At 46.8% G+C, this 23,610-nt stretch overlaps 1 protein-coding gene across 1 annotated transcript in view; it reads right to left on the bottom strand.

Annotated features, from left to right (window-relative positions):
• The window catches only part of LOC134936129 (complement C3-like), an 828,079-nt gene that overhangs the window by 132,364 nt on the left and 672,105 nt on the right, over positions 1-23,610 (bottom strand). The window contains exon 28 of the mRNA XM_063931046.1: positions 22,200-22,350. Within this exon, the coding sequence (XP_063787116.1) occupies positions 22,200-22,350 (151 nt within the window). The remainder of the gene's footprint in view (positions 1-22,199; positions 22,351-23,610) is intronic.

The following is a 23,610-nucleotide window of genomic DNA, read 5'->3' as shown; positions in this document are numbered from 1 at the left end:
AAAAACAAATGTACAGTATGTTAGACCTGCAAGGGAGTAAGCATTTTTTTTCTCGATAATATATATGTGGATTTACTAAGCCTTAGATGGAGATAAAGTTCACGCAGATAAAGTACCAGCCAATCATCTCCTAACTACCATGTCACAGGCTGGGTTTGAAAAATGACAGGAGCTGATTGGCTGGTACTTTATCTTCGTTGACTTTATCTCCATCCAAGGTTTAGTAAATAGACCACTTAGTAGTAAATGGTAAAGTTGAATGAACCCATTTGTACACAGTATCAGTGTAATGAACGGCCTTATACACAAGACAGAATATTTTGTTGACAGATATTAATTAACGCAAAAGTCTCATTTTCTGGTAAAATCAACAACTTGGGCTCAATGTAATAGCCTGCGAGCTGACGGAGGTGCGGGACTTTGTGCGAGTCTGCCCATATTTTTAAAGTTGCAATCATTTACAGGACAAAAACAATCTGGTTTTGCCTTGTAAATGAATGCCGCTTTAAGAATACGGGCACACTCGCACAAAGTCCCGCATCTCCGGCAGCTCGCAGGCTATTACATTTAGCTACTGTTGTTTAAACCCTTTAAAAACAAAATTGGAATCATATTTCCTGCAGTAGTCCAAATCTATAAAATCATTTCACAAGGTCTGACCTGTATCTGGAATGTGCACGTAGTGGAAACCGGAGTGCACGCCCCAACTGTTCTCTCAGTGAGGGAGAGATGGGAATGACCTAGAACTTCAGGACTTGACCAGTCACCTGGAATGAGTAGGGGAGCTAGGGCTGGGACAGAGCACAGCGGTGGTGATGGGGGAGGGGGGGGGGCATTGGGATTGGACAGAGCAGAGTGGGAAGGGGGGCTGTCGTCAGACCAGGAAACGGAATTGTTGAAAGAGGAGATGAGGATGGCATATGCAAGGTCTATTTACTAGTGAAAATATATTGAGTAATAGGAATAAATCTGAGCTACTGGATATGATGATCACCCTAATTAATTAAATACATTTAGTATTGGGGGGAAGGGGACACGGAGTGATTCAGAACCATCATGGGTGGCTGTGTGGACATCCGTCAGTGCGCCTAAATGACACGGGACTCTTCAGTCAGGGCCAATCAATTCCACTGATTCTGGAGCTGCTGCATGTGGACATCACAACTAGACCCAGTGTTGGCGTGTGTGTAGGCAGACTTCGGACCATCGTCAAGGCCTTTACAACCCAGGCCACCCTTCACAGTCAGTTTGCTGCTTAGGACTCCCTGTGTAATGTAGAGTACATTCCCGGAGACCATCTTGGGCAAGCGCACTCCATTTTAAGATCTCTCATCAGCTCTCTTCCACATTGCTTCATCAGCTGTGGACAGACACTATTACCAGCCTAAGGGATGTGTGAGTGAAAGTGTATTAGGTGGTCCCATCATTACACCCACCTATCTACTACTTACACTGTCAGTGACTACCGGTTTATGCAAACCACTATATTCCATCTATACAACCAACTCCTGTGGACAAGTGTATTATACCCGCTTTCACCTGTCTACTCAGGGATTACGCTAGCTGAATCCCTGTTCACCATACTGGTTTAATTCTTTCCTGCTTCCCCTCGATCCCCAAGATTTTTTGCAGTTAACTTTCAATTTCTATCCACTCTCATGATGAGAGATTATGTTGTATATCTCCATACTGGGCTCACCTCTGCATGACCTCATCTCTGACCTATTCATACTGTGATCTCTCTACTTCATTAGTTTGATCTACATTACGTGCTGTTCTTCACTTTGCATTTACAATAGCTTTTACTGGGACATCTGCAGTCTATGGACTGAATTACACTTGGCATGAAGAGAGCTACTGATAATAAGTGCTCATCCACCTCATACTCATTCTATGGACTGAATTACACTTGGCATGAAGAGGGCTTCTGATAATAAGTGTTCATCCACCTCAAACTCATTCCACACACTGAATAACAGATAATATTGCTTCTCTCTCGCCATCGGAGGATTCCCTAACCTTTTGGCAATCCCCTTCATTTACTTCACCTCCTGATATCTGACACCTGCTTCTTTAGATACTTCTTCAGGGCCATTAAAGAAACCATGGTACCTCTTATGGCGGCTCATGCAGAAAAGGTTGCAGAACTTAAAGATAAGTTGGCCACAGCCTCTCACCAGCAAATATTTTCAGCAACTCTGAAGTACCTAGGGGCATATTCATCATCCCCAAAATTTTAAAATTTCTACACTCTCCGGGGAATGTAGAAATTGTGACATTCATCAAACTCCGAAAAAGCATTTTCTCTGACGTCCTAGTGGATGTTGGGGACTCCGTAAGGACCATGGGGAATAGACGGGCTCCGCAGGAGACTGGGCACTCTAAAGAAAGATTCAGGACTATCTGGTGTGCACTGGCTCCTCCCCCTATGACCCTCCTCCAAGCCTCAGTTAGATTTCTGTGCCCGGCCGAGCTGGATGCACACTAGGGGCTCTCCTGAGCTCCTAGAAAGAAAGTATAGTTTAGGTTTTTTATTTTACAGTGAGACCTGCTGGCAACAGGCTCACTGCAGCGAGGGACTAAGGGGAGAAGAAGCGAACCTACCTAACTGGTGGTAGCTTGGGCTTCTTAGGCTACTGGACACCATTAGCTCCAGAGGGATCGAACACAGGACACGACCTCATCGTCCGTTCCCGGAGCCGCGCCGCCGTCCCCCTTACAGAGCCAGAAGCAAGAAGGTCCGGAAAATCGGCGGCTGAAGACTTCTGTCTTCTCCAAGGTAGCGCACAGCACTGCAGCTGTGCGCCATTGCTCCTCATGCACACCACACACTGCGGTCACTGATGGGTGCAGGGCGCTGGGGGGGGGGCGCCCTGAGCAGCAATAATATACACCTTGGCTGGCAAAATAACACCATATATAGCCCCAGGGGCTATATAGGTGTAAATTAATCCCTGCCAGACGTTTTGAAATAGCGGGAGAAAGCCTGCCGAAAAAGGGGCGGAGCCATCTCCCTCAGCACACTGGCGCCATTTTCCCTCACAGCTCCGCTGGAAGGATCGCTCCCTGGCTCTCCCCTGCAGTCCTGCACTACAGAAAGGGTAAAAAAGAGAGGGGGGGCACAATCTAGGCGCAGTATAGAATTATAGATACATATGCAGCTATAAGGGAAAACACTTTTATAAGGTGATATCCCTGTGATATATAGCGCTCTGGTGTGTGCTGGCATACTCTCCCTCTGTCTCCCCAAAGAGCTTTGTGGGGTCCTGTCCCCTGTCAGAGCATTCCCTGTGTGTGCGCTGTGTGTCGGTACTGCTGTGTCGGCATGTATGATGAGGATAATGATGTGGAGGCGGAGCAAATGCCTGTGAATGTGATGTCACCCCCTGCGGGGTCGACACCTGTGTGGATGGACTTATGGAAGGAATTACGTGACAGTGTCAGCTCCTTACATAAAAGGTTTGACGACATAGGACAGCCGGCTACTCAGCTTGTGCCTGTCCAAGCGTCTCAAATGTCATCAGGGGCTGTAAAACGCCCGCTACCTCAGATGACAGATACTGATGTCGACACGGATACCGACTCCAGTGTCGACAACGATGAGACTAGTGTACCCTCCAATAGGTCCACCCGTTACATGATTGAGGCAATGAAAAATGTATTACACATTTCTGATGATACCCCAGGTACCACAAAAAAGGGTATTATGTTTGGTAAGAAAAAACTACCAGTAGTTTTTCCTGCATCTGAGGAATTAAATGAGGTGTGTGAGGAAGCGTGGACTTCCCCAGATAAGAAATTAATAATTTCTAAACGGTTATTGGCAGCGTACCCTTTCCTGCCAGAGGATAGGTCACATTGGGAAACACCCCCTAGGGTAGATAAAGCGCTGACACGCTTATCAAAAAAGGTGGCACTACCGTCTCCGGATACGGCCGCCCTAAAGGAACCTGCTGATAGAAAGCAGGAAAATACCCTTAAAGCTATATACACACACACCGGCATTATATTGAGACCCGCTATTGCATCGGCTTGGATGTGCAGTGCTGCAGCTGCGTGGTCAGATTCCCTGTCGGATAACATTGATACCATGGATAGGGACAATATTTTGCTGACGATAGAGCATATAAAAGACGCCGTCTTATACATGCGTGATGCACAGAGGGATATTTGCCGGCTGGCATAAAAAATAAGCGCTATGTCCATTGCCGCCAGAAGGGGGTTATGGACTCGGCAATGGTCAGGCGATGCCGACTCAAAGCGGCACATGGAAGTTTTGCCCTATAAAGGGGTGGAACTTTTTGGGGATGGTCTTTCAGACCTCGTTTCCACAGCTACTGCTGGGAAATCAACTTTTTTGCCACAGGCTACCCCACAGCAAAAGAAAGCACCGTATTATCAGGTACAGTCCTTTCGGCCCCAGAAAAATAAGAGGGCTAGAGGCTCATCCTTTCTGCCGAGAGGCAGAGGTAGGGGGAAAAAGCTGCAGCACACAGCTAGTTCCCAAGAGCAGAAGTCCTCCCCTGCGTCCGGTAAGTCCACAGCATGACGCTAGGGCTGCTCAGGCGGACTCGGGTACGGTGGGGGCCCGTCTCAGGAATTTCAGCACACAGTGGGCTCTCTCACAGGTGGATCCCTGGGTCCTTCAAGTAGTATCTCAGGGGTACAGGCTGGAATTCGAGACGTCTCCCCCCCGCCGTTTCCTAAAATCTGCCTTACCGGCAACTCCCTCTGCCAGGGAGGCAGTGTTGGTGGCTATTCAAAAACTATATTCACAGCAAGTGATTGTCAAAGTACCCCTCCTTCAACAAGGAAAGGGTTACTATTCCACAATGTTTGTGGTACCGAAACCGGACGGTTCGGTGAGACCCATCTTAAATTTAAAAGCCTTGAACACTTATATCAAAAGGTTCAAGTTCAAGATGGAATCGCTCAGGGCGGTTATTGCGAGCCTGGACGAGGGGGATTACATGGTCTCCCTGGACATCAATGATGCGTACCTGCATGTCCCCATTTACCCTCCGCACCAGGAGTACCTCAGATTTGTGGTACAGGACTGTCACTATCAGTTCCAGACGCTGCCGTTTGGGTTATCAACGGCACCGAGGGTCTTTACCAAGGTAATGGCCGAAATGATGATACTCCTTCGCAAGAAGGGAGTTTTAATTATCCCGTACTTGGACGATCTCCTGATAAAGGCGAGGTCCAAAGAACAGTTGGTAGTGGGGGTAGCACTTTCTCGGGAAGTGCTACAACAGCACGGCTGGATTCTCAATATTCCAAAGTCACAGCTGGTCCCGACGACACGTCTTCTGTTCCTGGGAATGATTCTGGACACAGACCAGAAAAGAGTGTTTCTTCCAGTGGAAAAAGCCGAGGAGTTGTCATCTCTAGTCAGAGACATCCTAAAACCAGGACAGGTGTCGGTACATCAATGCACACGAGTCCTGGGAAAAATGGTAGCTTCGTACGAAGCAATTCCATTCAGAAGGTTCCACGCAAGGACGTTCCAGTGGGACCTGTTGGACAAATGGTCCGGGTCCCATCTCCAGATGCAACAGCGGATAACCCTGTCAACAAGAACCAGGGTGTTGCTGCTGTGGTGGCTGCAGAGGGCTCATCTACTAGAGGGACGCAGATTCGGAATACAGGACTGGGTCCTGGTGACCACGGATGCCAGCCTTCGGGGCTGGGGTGCAGTCACAAAGGGAAGAAATTTCCAAGGACTGTGGTCAAATCAGGAGATTTCGCTTCACATAAATATCCTGGAGCTAAGGGCCATTTACAATGCCCTGAGCCAGGCAAGGCCCCTGCTTCAGAACCAGCCAGTACTGATCCAATCAGACAACATCACGGCGGTCGCCCATGTAAACAGACAGGGCGGCACAAGAAGCAGGATGGCGATGGCAGAAGCCACAAGGATTCTCCGATGGGCAGAGACTCATGTGTTAGCACTGACAGCAGTGTTCATTCCGGGAGTGGACAACTGGGAAGCAGACTTCCTCAGCAGGCATGACCTCCACCCGGGAGAGTGGGGACTTCATCCAGAAGTCTTCCAAATGCTGGTAAACAGTTGGGAAAGACCACAGGTGGACATGATGGCATCCCGCCTCAACAAAAAGCTAAAAAGATACTGTGCCAGGCCAAGGGACCCTCAGGCGATCGCTGTGGACGCTCTAGTGACACAGTGGGTGTACCAGTCGGTATATGTGTTTCCTCCTCTGCCTCTCATTCCCAAGGTACTGAGAATAATTAGAAGGCGAGGAGTGAAAACTATACTCGTGGTTCCGGATTGGCAAAGAAGAGCTTGGTACCCGGAACTTCAAGAGATGCTTGCAGAGGACCCTTGGCCTCTGCCGCTCAGACAAGACCTGCTGCAGCAGGGACCTTGTCTGTTCCAAGACTTACCGCGGCTACGTTTGACGGCATGACGGTTGAACACCGGATCCTAAAGGAAAAGGGCATTCCGGAGGAAGTCATCCCTACCCTGATCAAAGCCAGGAAGTATGTCACCGCAAAACATTATCACCGCATTTGGCGAAAATATGTTGCTTGGTGTGAGGCCAAGAAGGCCCCGACGGAGGAATTTCAACTGGGTCGATTCCTGCATTTCCTGCAAGCAGGGGTGACGTTGGGCCTCAAATTGGGGTCCATTAAGGTCCAGATTTCGGCTCTGTCGATTTTCTTCCAGAAAGAACTGGCTTCACTGCCTGAAGTTCAGACTTTTGTCAAAGGAGTTCTGCATATTCAGCCTCCTTTTGTGCCCCCAGTGGCACCTTGGGATCTCAATGTGGTTTTGGAATTCCTGAAATCACATTGGCTCGAGCCACTTAAGACTGTGGATTTGAATTATCTCACGTGGAAAGAGGTCATGCTGTTGGCCCTGGCTTCGGCCAGGCGGGTATCATAATTGGCGGCTTTGTCTTGTAAAAGCCCTTATCTGATTTTCCATATGGATAGGGCAGAATTGAGGACTCGTCCTCAGTTTCTCCCGAAGGTGGTCTCAGCTTTTCACTTGAACCAACCTATTCACGCCTGCGGCTACTAGGGACTTGGAGGATTCCAAGTTACTGGACGTAGTCAGGGCCCTGAAAATTTATGTTTCCAGGACGGCTGGAGTCAGAAAAACTGACTCGCTGTTTATCCTGTATGCACCCAACAAGCTGGGTGCTCCTGCTTCTAAGCAGTCTATCGCGCGCTGGATTTGTAGCACTATTCAGCTGGCGCATTCTGCGGTGGGATTACCGCAGCCTAAATCAGTAAAAGCCCATTCCACAAGGAAGGTGGGCTCATCTTGGGTGGCTGCCCGAGGGGTCTCGGCTTTACAACTTTGCCGAGCTGCTACTTGGTCAGGGGCAAACACGTTTGCAAAATTCTACAAATTTGATACCCTAGCTGAGGAGGACCTGGAGTTCTCTCATTCGGTGCTGCAGAGTCATCCGCACTCTCCTGCCCGTTTGGGAGCTTTGGTATAATCCCCATGGTCCTTACGGAGTCCCCAGCATCCACTAGGACGTCAGAGAAAATAAGAATTTACTCACCGGTAATTCTATTTCTCGTAGTCCGTAGTGGATGCTGGGCGCCCATCCCAAGTGCGGATTGTCTGCAATACTTGTAAATAGTTATTGTTATACAAATTGGGTTGTTATTGCGAGCCATCTGTTCAGAGGCTCCATTGTTATCATACTGTTAACCGGGGTTCCTATCACGAGTTATATGGTGTGATTGGTGTGGCTGGTATGAGTCTTACCCGGGATTCAAAATCCTTCCTTATTGTGTCAGCTCTTCCGGGCACAGTTCCTGACTGAGGCTTGGAGGAGGGTCATAGGGGGAGGAGCCAGTGCACACCAGATAGTCCTGAATCTTTCTTTAGAGTGCCCAGTCTCCTGCGGAGCCCGTCTATTCCCCATGGTCCTTACGGAGTCCCCAGCATCCACTACGGACTACGAGAAATTGAATTACCGGTGAGTAAATTCTTATTTTTTCCAGGGCTTGATCATGAAACTGTTCATCATCCTGAGATGGCTAACAGCCCCTTGATCAGCACAAGCTGATGTTTACACAGCAGCTTGTGCAGAGGAGGTGGAGTGGTGCCGTTGCAGAGCGATCTCTGCAGCCAGACAGCCCCGATACTAAGGTGCCAGCGGCGGCCAGGAACAGGGAGCAGCGGCTACATAGATAGTGCCAGTGGGGGCCACGGTACTAAGGTGCCAGTATTGTACCCTGTGTGTCTCCGTATCTTCGATGGAAAATAATTTAAGAGCTTCACATCTCCTGATGATGCTCAAGAGATACTAAAAGAAGAAGATCTCAAATGTTCAGCTCCACAAATAGGGGCCCTCTGCTGAGTTAACGTGGCTGAGCATTTACTGTATATGCCACACAATTATTTTTCTTTTGAGTGTTCCGTGTTTTCATTAGTAGTATGTTTTTCTGCTGTGGTTTAATTAATGTGCATGTCATTTATATATTGACAGGATTTCCTCTTATGGTATATGGCTCACTTACAGCTCCTGCATTCATATGTGCTCTGGAATAACCCTCAGCTTCGTCCTTGCAGTGGATGCTAGTGTTACATATTTCGCTTATGTCCCCTATACACAGATAGTAGTGAATCTTGCTAGTTTTTTAATAATTCATGCACCGTGTTTATTACCCTACTAGTTGAGGGTGCACTCTATACCCTCTTGCATTCGCCCCAATGAATATTTGATGTGCTTTAGTAGCTTATACAGTATGTTAAGTTATATGTTGCTGCTCAAGCTCATGATCCCTTTTTTCATGTTACTAAAGCTGCCTATATTGCAACTTCTGTTCAGTTTGAAATTGTATGCTATGGGATTTCCTTGCCTCCTTTCTCCAATTTCCCTGGTCTTATCCTCTCCCTCTTTGATGCATCCTTTATAATATTACTAGTTGGTCTAATGCTTAATGTATCCTATTTGGTATGAACCTACTAAATTGTATTCATGGAACGTTAAAAGTAGAGATGAGCGGGTTCGGTTTCTCTGAATCCGAACCCGCCAGAACTTCATGTTTTTTTTCACGGGTCCGAGCGACTCGGATCTTCCCGCCTTGCTCGGTTAACCCGAGCGCGCCCGAACGTCATCATGACGCTGTCGGATTCTCGCGAGGCTCGGATTCTATCGCGAGACTCGGATTCTATATAAGGAGCCGCGCGTCGCCGCCATTTTCACACGTGCATTGAGATTGATAGGGAGAGGACGTGGCTGGCGTCCTCTCCGTTTAGAATTAGAATAGATTAGAGAGACACTTGATTTACTAATTTTGGGGAGCATTAGGAGTACTCAGTAGTGTACAGTGCAGAGTTTTGCTGATAGTGACCAGTGACCACCACTTTTATTTATAATCCGTTCTCTGCCTGAAAAAAGCGATACACAGCACACAGTGACTCAGTCACATACCATATCTGTGTGCACTGCTCAGGCTCAGGCCAGTGTGCTGCATCATCTATTATCTATATATAATATTATATATATCTGTCTGACTGCTCAGCTCACACAGCTTATAATTGTGGGGGAGACTGGGGAGCACTACTGCAGTGCCAGTTATAGGTTATAGCAGGAGCCAGGAGTACATAATATAATCCGTTCTCTGCCTGAAAAAAGCGATACACAGCACACAGTGACTCAGTCACATACCATATCTGTGTGCACTGCTCAGGCTCAGGCCAGTGTGCTGCATCATCTATTATCTATATATAATATTATATATATCTGTCTGACTGCTCAGCTCACACAGCTTATAATTGTGGGGGAGACTGGGGAGCACTACTGCAGTGCCAGTTATAGGTTATAGCAGGAGCCAGGAGTACATAATATATTATATAGTGAGTGACCACCAGACACACAGTGCAGTTTATTTAATATATCCGTTCTCTGCCTGAAAAAAGCGATACACACAGTGACTCAGTCAGTCACATACCATATCTGTGTGCACTGCTCAGGCTCAGGCCAGTGTGCTGCATCATCTATATATATTATATATCTGTCTGACTGCTCAGCTCACACAGCTTATAATTGTGGGGGAGACTGGGGAGCACTACTGCAGTGCCAGTTATAGGTTATAGCAGGAGCCAGGAGTACATAATATTATATTAAAATTAAACAGTGCACACTTTTGCTGCAGGAGTGCCACTGCCAGTGTGACTAGTGACCAGTGACCTGACCACCAGTATATAATATTAGTAGTATACTATCTCTTTATCAACCAGTCTATATTAGCAGCAGACACAGTACAGTGCGGTAGTTCACGGCTGTGGCTACCTCTGTGTCGGCACTCGGCAGCCCGTCCATAATTGTATATACCACCTAACCGTGGTCTTTTTTTCTTTCTTTATACATACATACTAGTTACGAGTATACTATCTCTTTATCAACCAGTCTATATATTAGCAGCAGACACAGTACAGTGCGGTAGTTCACGGCTGTGGCTACCTCTGTGTCGGCACTCGGCAGCCCGTCCATAATTGTATATACCACCTAACCGTGGTTTTTTTTTCTTTCTTTATACATACATACTAGTTACGAGTATACTATCTCTTTATCAACCAGTCTATATATTAGCAGCAGACACAGTACAGTGCGGTTGTTCACGGCTGTGGCTACCTCTGTGTCGGCACTCGGCAGCCCGTCCATAATTGTATATACCACCTAACCGTGGTTTTTTTTTCTTTCTTTATACATACATACTAGTTACGAGTATACTATCTCTTTATCAACCAGTCTATATTAGCAGCAGACACAGTACAGTGCGGTAGTTCACGGCTGTGGCTACCTCTGTGTCGGCACTCGGCAGCCCGTCCATAATTGTATACTAGTATCCAATCCATCCATCTCCATTGTTTACCTGAGGTGCCTTTTAGTTGTGCCTATTAAAATATGGAGAACAAAAATGTTGAGGTTCCAAAATTAGGGAAAGATCAAGATCCACTTCCACCTCGTGCTGAAGCTGCTGCCACTAGTCATGGCCGAGACGATGAAATGCCAGCAACGTCGTCTGCCAAGGCCGATGCCCAATGGCATAGTACAGAGCATGTCAAAACCAAAACACCAAATATCAGTAAAAAAAGGACTCCAAAACCTAAAATAAAATTGTCGGAGGAGAAGCGTAAACTTGCCAATATGCCATTTACCACACGGAGTGGCAAGGAACGGCTGAGGCCCTGGCCTATGTTCATGGCTAGTGGTTCAGCTTCACATGAGGATGGAAGCACTCAGCCTCTCGCTAGAAAACTGAAAAGACTCAAGCTGGCAAAAGGCAAAGCACCGCAAAGAACTGTGCGTTCTTTGAAATCCCAAATCCACAAGGAGAGTCCAATTGTGTCGGTTGCGATGCCTGACCTTCCCAACACTGGACGTGAAGAGCATGCGCCTTCCACCATTTGCACGCCCCCTGCAAGTGCTGGAAGGAGCACCCGCAGTCCAGTTCCTGATAGTCAGATTGAAGATGTCAGTGTTGAAGTACACCAGGATGAGGAGGATATGGGTGTTGCTGGCGCTGGGGAGGAAATTGACCAGGAGGATTCTGATGGCGAGGTGGTTTGTTTAAGTCAGGCACCCGGGGAGACACCTGTTGTCCGTGGGAGGAATATGGCCGTTGACATGCCAGGTGAAAATACCAAAAAAATCAGCTCTTCGGTGTGGAGGTATTTCACCAGAAATGCGGACAACAGGTGTCAAGCCGTGTGTTCCCTTTGTCAAGCTGTAATAAGTAGGGGTAAGGACGTTAACCACCTCGGAACATCCTCCCTTATACGTCACCTGCAGCGCATTCATAATAAGTCAGTGACAAGTTCAAAAACTTTGGGTGACAGCGGAAGCAGTCCACTGACCAGTAAATCCCTTCCTCTTGTAACCAAGCTCACGCAAACCACCCCACCAACTCCCTCAGTGTCAATTTCCTCCTTCCCCAGGAATGCCAATAGTCCTGCAGGCCATGTCACTGGCAATTCTGACGAGTCCTCTCCTGCCTGGGATTCCTCCGATGCATCCTTGCGTGTAACGCCTACTGCTGCTGGCGCTGCTGTTGTTGCCGCTGGGAGTCGATGGTCATCCCAGAGGGGAAGTCGTAAGCCCACTTGTACTACTTCCAGTAAGCAATTGACTGTTCAACAGTCCTTTGCGAGGAAGATGAAATATCACAGCAGTCATCCTACTGCAAAGCGGATAACTGAGGCCTTGGCATCCTGGGTGGTGAGAAACGTGGTTCCGGTATCCATCATTACTGCAGAGCCAACTAGAGACTTGTTGGAGGTACTGTGTCCCCGGTACCAAATACCATCTAGGTTCCATTTCTCTAGGCAGGCGATACCGAAAATGTACACAGACCTCAGAAAAAGAGTCACCAGTGTCCTAAAAAATGCAGCTGTACCCAATGTCCACTTAACCACGGACATGTGGACAAGTGGAGCAGGGCAGGGTCAGGACTATATGACTGTGACAGCCCACTGGGTAGATGTATGGACTCCCGCCGCAAGAACAGCAGCGGCGGCACCAGTAGCAGCATCTCGCAAACGCCAACTCTTTCCTAGGCAGGCTACGCTTTGTATCACCGCTTTCCAGAATACGCACACAGCTGAAAACCTCTTACGGCAACTGAGGAAGATCATCGCGGAATGGCTTACCCCAATTGGACTCTCCTGTGGATTTGTGGCATCGGACAACGCCAGCAATATTGTGTGTGCATTAAATCTGGGCCAATTCCAGCACGTCCCATGTTTTGCACATACCTTGAATTTGGTGGTGCAGAATTTTTTAAAAAACGACAGGGGCGTGCAAGAGATGCTGTCGGTGGCCAGAAGAATTGCGGGACACTTTCGGCGTACAGGCACCACGTACAGAAAACTGGAGCACCACCAAAAACTACTGAACCTGCCCTGCCATCATCTGAAGCAAGAAGTGGTAACGAGGTGGAATTCAACCCTCTATATGCTTCAGAGGTTGGAGGAGCAGCAAAAGGCCATTCAAGCCTATACAATTGAGCACGATATAGTAGGTGGAATGCACCTGTCTCAAGTGCAGTGGAGAATGATTTCAACGTTGTGCAAGGTTCTGATGCCCTTTGAACTTGCCACACGTGAAGTCAGTTCAGACACTGCCAGCCTGAGTCAGGTCATTCCCCTCATCAGGCTTTTGCAGAAGAAGCTGGAGGCATTGAAGGAGGAGCTAACACGGAGCGATTCCGCTAGGCATGTGGGACTTGTGGATGCAGCCCTTAATTCGCTTAACAAGGATTCATGGGTGGTCAATCTGTTGAAATCAGAGCACTACATTTTGGCCACCGTGCTCGATCCTAGATTTAAAGCCTACCTTGGATCTCTCTTTCCGGCAGACACAGGTCTGCTGGGGTTGAAAGACCTGCTGGTGACAAAATTGTCAAGTCAAGCGGAACGCGACCTGTCAACATCTCCTCCTTCACATTCTCCCGCAACTGGGGGTGCGAGGAAAAGGCTCAGAATTCCGAGCCCACCCGCTGGCGGTGATGCAGGGCAGTCTGGAGCGACTGCTGATGCTGACATCTGGTCCGGACTGAAGGACCTGACAACGATTACGGACATGTCGTCTACTGTCACTGCATATGATTCTCTCAACATTGATAGAATGGTGGAGGATTATATGAGTGACCGCATCCAAGCAGGCACGTCACACAGTCCGTACTTATACTGGCAGGAAAAAGAGGCAATTTGGAGGCCCTTGCACAAACTGGCTTTATTCTACCTAAGTTGCCCTCCCACAAGTGTGTACTCCGAAAGAGTGTTTAGTGCCGCCGCTCACCTTGTCAGCAATCGGCGTACGAGGTTACATCCAGAAAATGTGGAGAAGATGATGTTCATTAAAATGAATTATAATCAATTCCTCCGCGGAGACATTGACCAGCAGCAATTGCCTCCACAAAGTACACAGGGAGCTGAGATGGTGGATTCCAGTGGGGACGAATTGATAATCTGTGAGGAGGGGGATGTACACGGTGATATATCGGAGGGTGAAGATGAGGTGGACATCTTGCCTCTGTAGAGCCAGTTTGTGCAAGGAGAGATTAATTGCTTCTTTTTTGGGGGGGGTCCAAACCAACCCGTCATATCAGTCACAGTCGTGTGGCAGACCCTGTCACTGAAATGATGGGTTGGTTAAAGTGTGCATGTCCTGTTTTGTTTATACAACATAAGGGTGGGTGGGAGGGCCCAAGGACAATTCCATCTTGCACCTCTTTTTTCTTTTCTTTTTCTTTGCATCATGTGCTGATTGGGGAGGGTTTTTTGGAAGGGACATCCTGCGTGACACTGCAGTGCCACTCCTAGATGGGCCCGGTGTTTGTGTCGGCCACAAGGGTCGCTAATCTTACTCACACAGTCAGCTACCTCATTGCGCCTCTTTTTTTCTTTGCGTCATGTGCTGTTTGGGGAGGGTTTTTTGGAAGGGACATCCTGCGTGACACTGCAGTGCCACTCCTAGATGGGCCCGGTGTTTGTGTCGGCCACTAGGGTCGCTAATCTTACTCACACAGTCAGCTACCTCATTGCGCCTCTTTTTTTCTTTGCGTCATGTGCTGTTTGGGGAGGGTTTTTTGGAAGGGACATCCTGCGTGACACTGCAGTGCCACTCCTAGATGGGCCCGGTGTTTGTGTCGGCCACTAGGGTCGCTAATCTTACTCACACAGCTACCTCATTGCGCCTCTTTTTTTCTTTGCGTCATGTGCTGTTTGGGGAGGGTTTTTTGGAAGGGACATCCTGCGTGACACTGCAGTGCCACTCCTAGATGGGCCCGGTGTTTGTGTCGGCCACTAGGGTCGCTAATCTTACTCACACAGTCAGCTACCTCATTGCGCCTCTTTTTTTCTTTGCGTCATGTGCTGTTTGGGGAGGGTTTTTTGGAAGGGCCATCCTGCGTGACACTGCAGTGCCACTCCTAGATGGGCCCGGTGTTTGTGTCGGCCACTAGGGTCGCTAATCTTACTCACACAGCTACCTCATTGCGCCTCTTTTTTTCTTTGCGTCATGTGCTGTTTGGGGAGGGTTTTTTGGAAGGGCCATCCTGCGTGACACTGCAGTGCCACTCCTAGATGGGCCCGGTGTTTGTGTCGGCCACTAGGGTCGCTAATCTTACTCACACAGCTACCTCATTGCGCCTCTTTTTTTCTTTGCGTCATGTGCTGTTTGGGGAGGGTTTTTTGGAAGGGACATCCTGCGTGACACTGCAGTGCCACTCCTAGATGGGCCCGGTGTTTGTGTCGGCCACTAGGGTCGCTTATCTTACTCACACAGCGACCTCGGTGCAAATTTTAGGACTAAAAATAATATTGTGAGGTGTGAGGTATTCAGAATAGACTGAAAATGAGTGTAAATTATGGTTTTTGAGGTTAATAATACTTTGGGATCAAAATGACCCCCAAATTCTATGATTTAAGCTGTTTTTTAGTGTTTTTGGAAAAAAACACCCGAATCCAAAACACACCCGAATCCGACAAAAAAAATTCGGTGAGGTTTTGCCAAAACGCGTTCGAACCCAAAACACGGCCGCGGAACCGAACCCAAAACCAAAACACAAAACCCGAAAAATTTCAGGCGCTCATCTCTAGTTAAAAGTATACAATGCTCACGCTGACATCTCCCTGCTTTAAGAAACTCATTTAACTGAAGTAGAACATGCTAAAATTAATATGTTAGGCCATAAGGTTTTGGTGTGACCATTCGAAGTCATCTGAATGTACTAATTCATCACACCTTATCTTATGGTACTTTAGGTATATTCTTGTTGATGTAACTATTGATTCGCACAGATACATTATTTCAAATGTTTATGCCCATAATTTGTATAGTAAAGCCTTATGCTTACAATTCATTAATAAATGATACCCTTAATCAGATGCTCACATCCTACTGGGGAGAGGTTTCAATATTGTCTCATCAACTATGATAGACAGAAAACCAAGGTATCCCACTCTATACCCAACCATATATTGGGTATATTGCACATTTGCCAACAGATGAACATCTGAAATTAAGTGATGATTGGAGACTACATAACCCTTCATTCAAAGTATATATATATATATATATATATATATATACACACACACACACACTTTTTTTTCTGCACAGAAATAATTTTCCAGAATTGATTATTGGTTACTCTTGGCTTCCATAGCTACCTCCATTCATGGTGTGGGCATAGATGGATAAATGGATGCAGCACACAGGCCGCTGGGTCCAGAAGGGGCCTACACCGCACACACTGCACCCATTTCTTCTATATACTTCCCTTTTTGGTGTCCAGGTGTGGGTCCCCTCCTCTCCGGAGTCACGTAGCCGGCAGCCGCAGCAGCGCTGTTAGCGCTCTGTCTGAGCACTAGAGACTCTGGCACAGTGCCAGAGTCTACAGCGCATGCGCAGGTCTCCGGAAAAATGGCCAACGCGTCATTTTTTCTGAGACTTGCGCATGCGCTGTAGACTCTGGCACTGTGCCAGAGTCTCTTGTGCTCATAATGAGCACCTACAGTGCTGCTGCCGGCTACGTGACAGGAGAGGTGGGGGCCCACACCCAGAGACTACACACGGGTCACCTCCTCTCTAGATACACCCCTGCTACTTGCACTTTGACATGTCACGGCTTGGTTTAATAAGTCTCAGCATGGTGTACTGAGTCATAACATAATGCACAGTAGTGTAATACTACTTTTGTCCACCAGATGTCACTTTTCCTAAACTGTACTGTGCATGCATGAAATAGCCAAAGCTTTTTCTGTGTTATATAGTACAGCCTGTAAGTCATGAATTGAGAGCTGCGGTAAGTTGTTTTCTGAAGACCGGATACTACTGTACTTAACAAGGAAAGGGTACCGAGCACCGGCAAGGACTAGGTAAGTATGTACAGTAAAGTAGTGTTCGTGCGCATAAGTGTGTAATAAAGGATTTAATCACTCAGTGTTTGAGTCCTATATTCTTTAAAACATTTTCTTTTTACTGGTAGTACAGGTGTCAACTGCCAATTACTGTCCGGACATCTGAGATGTCAGCGCAGGTTGGTTGGGATCCGTACACTAACAACCCCAAAGGGGGGCTGTTGCATAATTTATAATCTCAGACACACGTACAGATGCAAACATACTTGTGTGACACTTGTCTAAGATGCAAGTATGTGTCTGGTATGCTTCAGGGACAGTGATTTTAATTACTATTATTTATTTATTTTATTTAACAGTTTCTTATATAGCGCAGCATATTCCGTTGCGCTTTACAATTAGAACAGTAATAGAACAAAACTGGGTAAAAACAGACATACATAGAGGTAGCAAGGCCCTGCTCGCAAGCTTACAATTTCTTTTTATGTATAAACAATAAACTGCCATTACTATACCTGTACATTCATACATCAGCTTCCCTGTGTCCTGTGTGTGATGTACAGTACTGCAGGTGACATTACTATACCTGTACATGCAGACATCAGCCTCCCTGTGTCCTATGTGTGATTACAGTACTGCAGGTGACATTACTATACCTGTACATGCAGACATCAGCTTCCCTGTCTCCTATGTGTGATGTATAGTACTGCAGGTGACATTACTATACCTGTACATGCAGACATCAGCCTCCCTGTGTCCTATGTGTGATTACAGTACTGCAGGTGACATTACTATACCTGTACATGCAGACATCAGCCTACCTGTGTCCTATGTGTGATGTACAGTACTGCAGGTGACATTACTATACCTGTACATGCAGACATCAGCCTCCCTGTGTCCTATGTGTGATGTACAGTACTGCAGGTGCCATTACTATACCTGTACATGCAGACATCAGCCTACCTGTGTCCTATGTGTGATGTACAGTACTGCAGGTGACATTACTATACCTGTACATGCAGACATCAGCCTCCCTGTGCCCTATGTGTGATGTACAGTACTGCAGGTGTCATTACTATACCTGTACATGTAAACATCAGCTTCCCTGTCTCCTATGTGTGATGTACAGTACTGCAGGTGACATTACTATACCTGTACATGCAGACATCAGCTTCCCTGTGTCCTATGTGTGATGTACAGTACTGCAGGTGCCATTACCATACCTGTACATGCAGATATCAGCCTCCCTGTGTCCTATGTGTGATGTACAGTACTGCAGAAGTCATTACTATACCTGTAGATGCAGACATCAGCCTCCCTGTGCCCTATGTGTGATGTACAGTACTGCAGGTGCTATTACTATACCTGTACATGCAGATATCAGCCTCCCTGTGTCCTATGTGTGATGTACAGTACTGCAGGTGCCATTACTATACCTGTACATGCAGACATCAGCCTCCCTGTGTCCTATGTGTGATGTACAGTACTGCAGGTGCCATTACTATACCTGTAGATGCAGACATCAGCCTCCCTGTGTCCTATGTGTGATGTACAGTACTGCAGGTGACATTACTATACCTATACATGCAGACATCAACCTCCCTGTGTCCTATGTGTGATGTACAGTACTGCAGGTGCCATTACTATACCTGTACATGCAGACATCAGCCTCCCTGTGTCCTATGTGTGATGTACAGTACTGCAGGTGCCATTACTATACCTGTACATGCAGACATCAGCCTCCCTGTGTCCTATGTGCGATGTACAGTACTGCAGGTGACATTACTATACCTGTACATGCAGACATCAGCTTCCCTGTGTCCTGTGTGTGATGTACAGTACTGCAGGTGCCATTACTATACCTGTACATGCAGACATCAGCCTCCCTGTGTCCTATGTGTGATGTACAGTACTGCAGGTGCCATTACTATACCTGTAGATGCAGACATCAGCCTCCCTGTGTCCTATGTGTGATGTACAGTACTGCAGGTGACATTACTATACCTATACATGCAGACATCAACCTCCCTGTGTCCTATGTGTGATGTACAGTACTGCAGGTGCCATTACTATACCTGTACATGCAGACATCAGCCTCCCTGTGTCCTATGTGTGATGTACAGTACTGCAGGTGACATTACTATACCTGTACATGCAGATATCAGCCTCCCTGTGTCCTATGTGTGATGTACAGTACTGCGGGTGTTATTACTATACCTGTACATGCAGACATCAGGCTTCCCTGTGTCCTATGTGTGATGTACAGTACTGCAGGTGCCATTACTATACCTGTACATGCAGACATCAGCCTCCCTGTGTCCTATGTGTGATGTACAGTACTGCAGGTGTCATTACTATACCTGTACATGCAGACATCAGCTTCCCTGTGTCGTATGTGTGATGTACAGCACTGCAGGTGCCATTACTACACCTGTACATGCAGACATCAGCTTCCCTGTGCCCTATGTGTGATGTACAGTACTGCAGGTGCCATTACTATACCTGTACATGCAGACATCAGCTTCCCTGTGTCCTATGTGTGATGCACAGCACTGCAGGTGCCATTACTATACCTGTACATGCAGACATCAGCCTCCCTGTGTCCTATGTGTGATGTACAGTACTGCAGGTGCCATTACTATACCTGTACATGCAGACATCAGCCTTCCTGTACCCTATGTGTGATGTACAGTACTGCAGGTGCCATTACTATACCTATACATGCAGACATCAGCCTCCCTGTGCCCTATGTGTGATGTACAGTACTGCAGGTGCTATTACTATACCTGTACATGCAGATATCAGCCTTCCTGTGCCCTATGTGTGATGTACAGCACTGCAGGTGCCATTACTATACCTGTACATGCAGACATCAGCCTCCCTGTACCCTATGTGTGATGTACAGTACTGCAGGTGCCATTACTATACCTGTACATGCAGACATCAGCTTCCCTGTGTCCTATGTGTAATGTACAGTACTGCAGGTGACATTACTATACCTGTACATGCAGACATCAGCCTCCCTGTGTCCTATGTGTGATGTACAGTACTGCAGGTGTCATTACTATACCTGTACATGCAGACATCAGCCTCCCTGTGTCCTATGTGTGATGTACAGTACTGCAGGTGACATTACTATACCTGTACATGCAGACATCAGCCTCCCTGTGTCCTATGTGTGATGTACAGTACTGCAGGTGTCATTACTATACCTGTACATGCAGACATCAGCCTCCCTGTGTCCTATGTGTGATGTACAGTACTGCAGGTGACATTACTATACCTGTACATGCAGACATCAGCCTCCCTGTGTCCTATGTGTGATATACAGTACTGCAGGTGCAATTACTATACCTGTACATGCAGACATCAGCTTCCCTGTGTCCTATGTGTGATGTACAGTACTGCAGGTGCCATTACTATACCTGTACATGCAAACATCAGCTTCCATGTGTCCTATGTGTGATGTACAGTACTGCAGGTGCCATTACTATACCTTTACATGCAGACATCAGCTTACCTGTGTCCTATGTGTGATGTACAGTACTGTAGGTGACATTACTATACCTGTACATGCAGACATCAGCTTCCCTGCGCCCTATGTGTGATTACAGTACTGCAGGTGCCATTACTATACCTGTACATGCAGACATCAGCCTCCCTGTGCCCTATGTGTGATGTACAGTACTGCAGGTGCTATTACTATACCTGTACATGCAGATATCAGCCTTCCTGTGCCCTATGTGTGATGTACAGCACTGCAGGTGCCATTACTATACCTGTACATGCAGACATCAGCCTCCCTGTGTCCTATGTGTGATGGACAGTACTGCACGTGCCATTACTATACCTGTACATGCAGACATCAGCTTCCCTGTACCCTATGTGTGATGTACAGTACTGCAGGTGCCATTACTATACCTATACATGCAGACATCAGCCTCCCTGTGCCCTATGTGTGATGTACAGTACTGCAGGTGCTATTACTATACCTGTACATGCAGACATCAGCTTCCCTGTGTCCTATGTGTGATGTACAGTACTGCAGGTGCCATTACTATACCTGTACATGCATACATCAGCCTCCCTGTGCCCTATGTGTGATGTACAGTACTACAGGTGCCATTACTATACCTGTACATGCAGACATCAGCTTCCCTGTGTCATATGTGTGATGTACAGTACTGCAGGTGCCATTACTATACCTGTACATGCAGACATCAGCCTCCCTGTGTCCTATTGTGATGTACAGCACTGCAGGTGCCATTACTATTCCTGTACAAGCAGACATCAACTTCCCTGTGCCCTATGTGTGATGTACAGTACTGCAGGTGCCATTACTATACCTGTACATGCAGATATCAGCTTCCCTGTGTCCTATGTGTGATGTACAGTACTGCAGGTGCCATTACTATACCTGTACATGCAGACATCAGCCTCCCTGTACCCTATGTGTGATGTACAGTACTGCAGGTGCCATTACTATACCTGTACATGCAGACATCAATTTCCCTGTGTCCTATGTGTGATGTACAGTACTGCAGGTGCCATTACTATACCTGTACATGCAGACATCAGCCTCCCTGTACCCTATGTGTGATGTACAGTACTGCAGGTGCCATTACTATACCTGTACATGCAGACATCAGCTTCCCTGTGTTCTATGTGTGATGTACAGTACTGCAGGTGCCATTACTATTCCTGTACATGCAGACATCAGCTTCCCTGTGTCCTGTGTGTGATGTACAGTACTGCAGGTGACATTACTATACCTGTAGATGCAGACATCAGCCTCCCTGTGTCCTATATGTGATGTACAGTACTGCAGGTGCCATTACTATACCTGTACATGCAGACATCAGCCTCCCTGTGTCCTATGTGTGATTACAGTACTGCAGGTGTCATTACTATACCTGCACATGCAGACAGCAGCCTGCCTGTGTCCTATGTGTGATGTACAGTACTGCAGGTGCCATTACTATACCAGTACATGCAGACATCAGCCTCCCTGTACCCTATGTGTGATGTACAGTACTGCAGGTGCCATTACTATACCTGTACATGCAGACATCAGCTTCCCTGTGTCCTATGTGTGATGTACAGTACTGCAGGTGCCATTACTATTCCTGTACATGCAGACATCAGCTTCCCTGTGTCCCATGTGTGATGTACAGTACTGCAGGTAACATTACTATACCTGTAGATGCAGACATCAGCCTCCCTGTGTCCTATATGTGATGTACAGTACTGCAGGTGCCATTACTATACCTGTACATGCAGACATCAGCCTCCCTGTGTCCTATGTGCGATTACAGTACTGCAGGTGTCATTACTATACCTGTAGATGCAGACATCAGCTTCCTTGTGTCCGTCAGATTTCCGGCTCTGGCTAATGCATATGAAGTAATTGCAATTGAATATGGTTTCACCAGGGAAGGATATTGCTCTTTTATGAATGTTGTTGCTTGATTAATGCTTCCACGCAAATTCTGGGTTGCAAAGAAATAATTAATGCTGAAATACTGTAAGTATTATTAGAATAAGCACAATTTGTGAATAATTCAATAATGTTCTTTAGAAAGCAGGAGACAATATTTGGGCAAATGTTGGGTCACCAAAGAATCAGGCATTATTTTATCACTTAAAACAGATGTAATGACCCTAGTGAACTGGATATGATCTATAGACGACATCCAATTAATTTATCATTGAAGTGAAGAATGGGATCGATTTTGTAAACACCAACTCATAAAGATGTCCCCTTATTCTCCTATCCTGAGATCCCTCCAGACAACCTTTCTTAATGCAACAAATGTCGCCAAATGCAAGTCTCCATGTGTTTGTATGTTAAGTGGACACTAGTATAAGTATAAAATATTATTGCAAGTGATTTAATCCTCAAATTATAGTCAGTTTATCACCATTTGCAATGTACGTATTCCCATACCCAGGCAGTCATAATTTTTGCCAATACTTACGATAATAATAGGATTTTAATACCTACCGGTAAATCCTTTTCTCTTAGTCCGTAGAGGATGCTGGGGATGCTTCAAGTACCATGGAGTATAGATGGGATCTGCAGTAGACATGAGCACTTTAAGACTTTAAAAGGGGTGTGAACTGGCTCCTCCCTCTATGCCCCTCCTCCAGACTCCAGTTATAGGAACTGTGCCCAGGGAGATGTACATTTCGAGGAAATAATTTATTGTTAAACCACGGTGAGCATTTTACCAGCTTACACCTCCAGTATGCCGCAGAACTTGGCATTCAATAGAACACCAGCCAACGGCATGAAGAATATGCAGCAATACGCTGACATAAAACGTAACACAATCTATATGTGTAAACACAAACAGTAACAGCATAACGCATGTTACGGCCTGAATAACATCAGCAACAGGCTGACTCAACCACAACACACCATGTGTGTAAACATACCCAATGACTGCAGATACAGTACGCACTGGGACGGGCGCCCAGCATCCTCTACGGACTGAGAGAAAAGGATTTACCGGTAGGTATTAAAATCCTATTTTTTCATACGTCCTAGAGGATGCTGGGGATGCTTCAAGAACCATGGGGTTTATACCAAAGCTCTAGAACGGGCGGGAGAGTGCGGATGACTCTGCAGCACCGATTGACCCAACAAGAGGTTCTCATCAGCCAGGGTATCAAACTTGTAAAACTTCGTAAAGGTGTTTGAACCCAGCCAAGTAGCTACTCGGCAGAGTTGTAATGCCGAGACCCCC

This window comes from Pseudophryne corroboree, chromosome 6 (assembly GCF_028390025.1).
Source record: "Pseudophryne corroboree isolate aPseCor3 chromosome 6, aPseCor3.hap2, whole genome shotgun sequence".
Taxonomy (NCBI): domain Eukaryota; kingdom Metazoa; phylum Chordata; class Amphibia; order Anura; family Myobatrachidae; genus Pseudophryne; species Pseudophryne corroboree.
The sequence above is the reverse complement of the archived record's forward strand: the minus strand, read 5'-3'. Positions and strand labels throughout refer to the sequence as shown.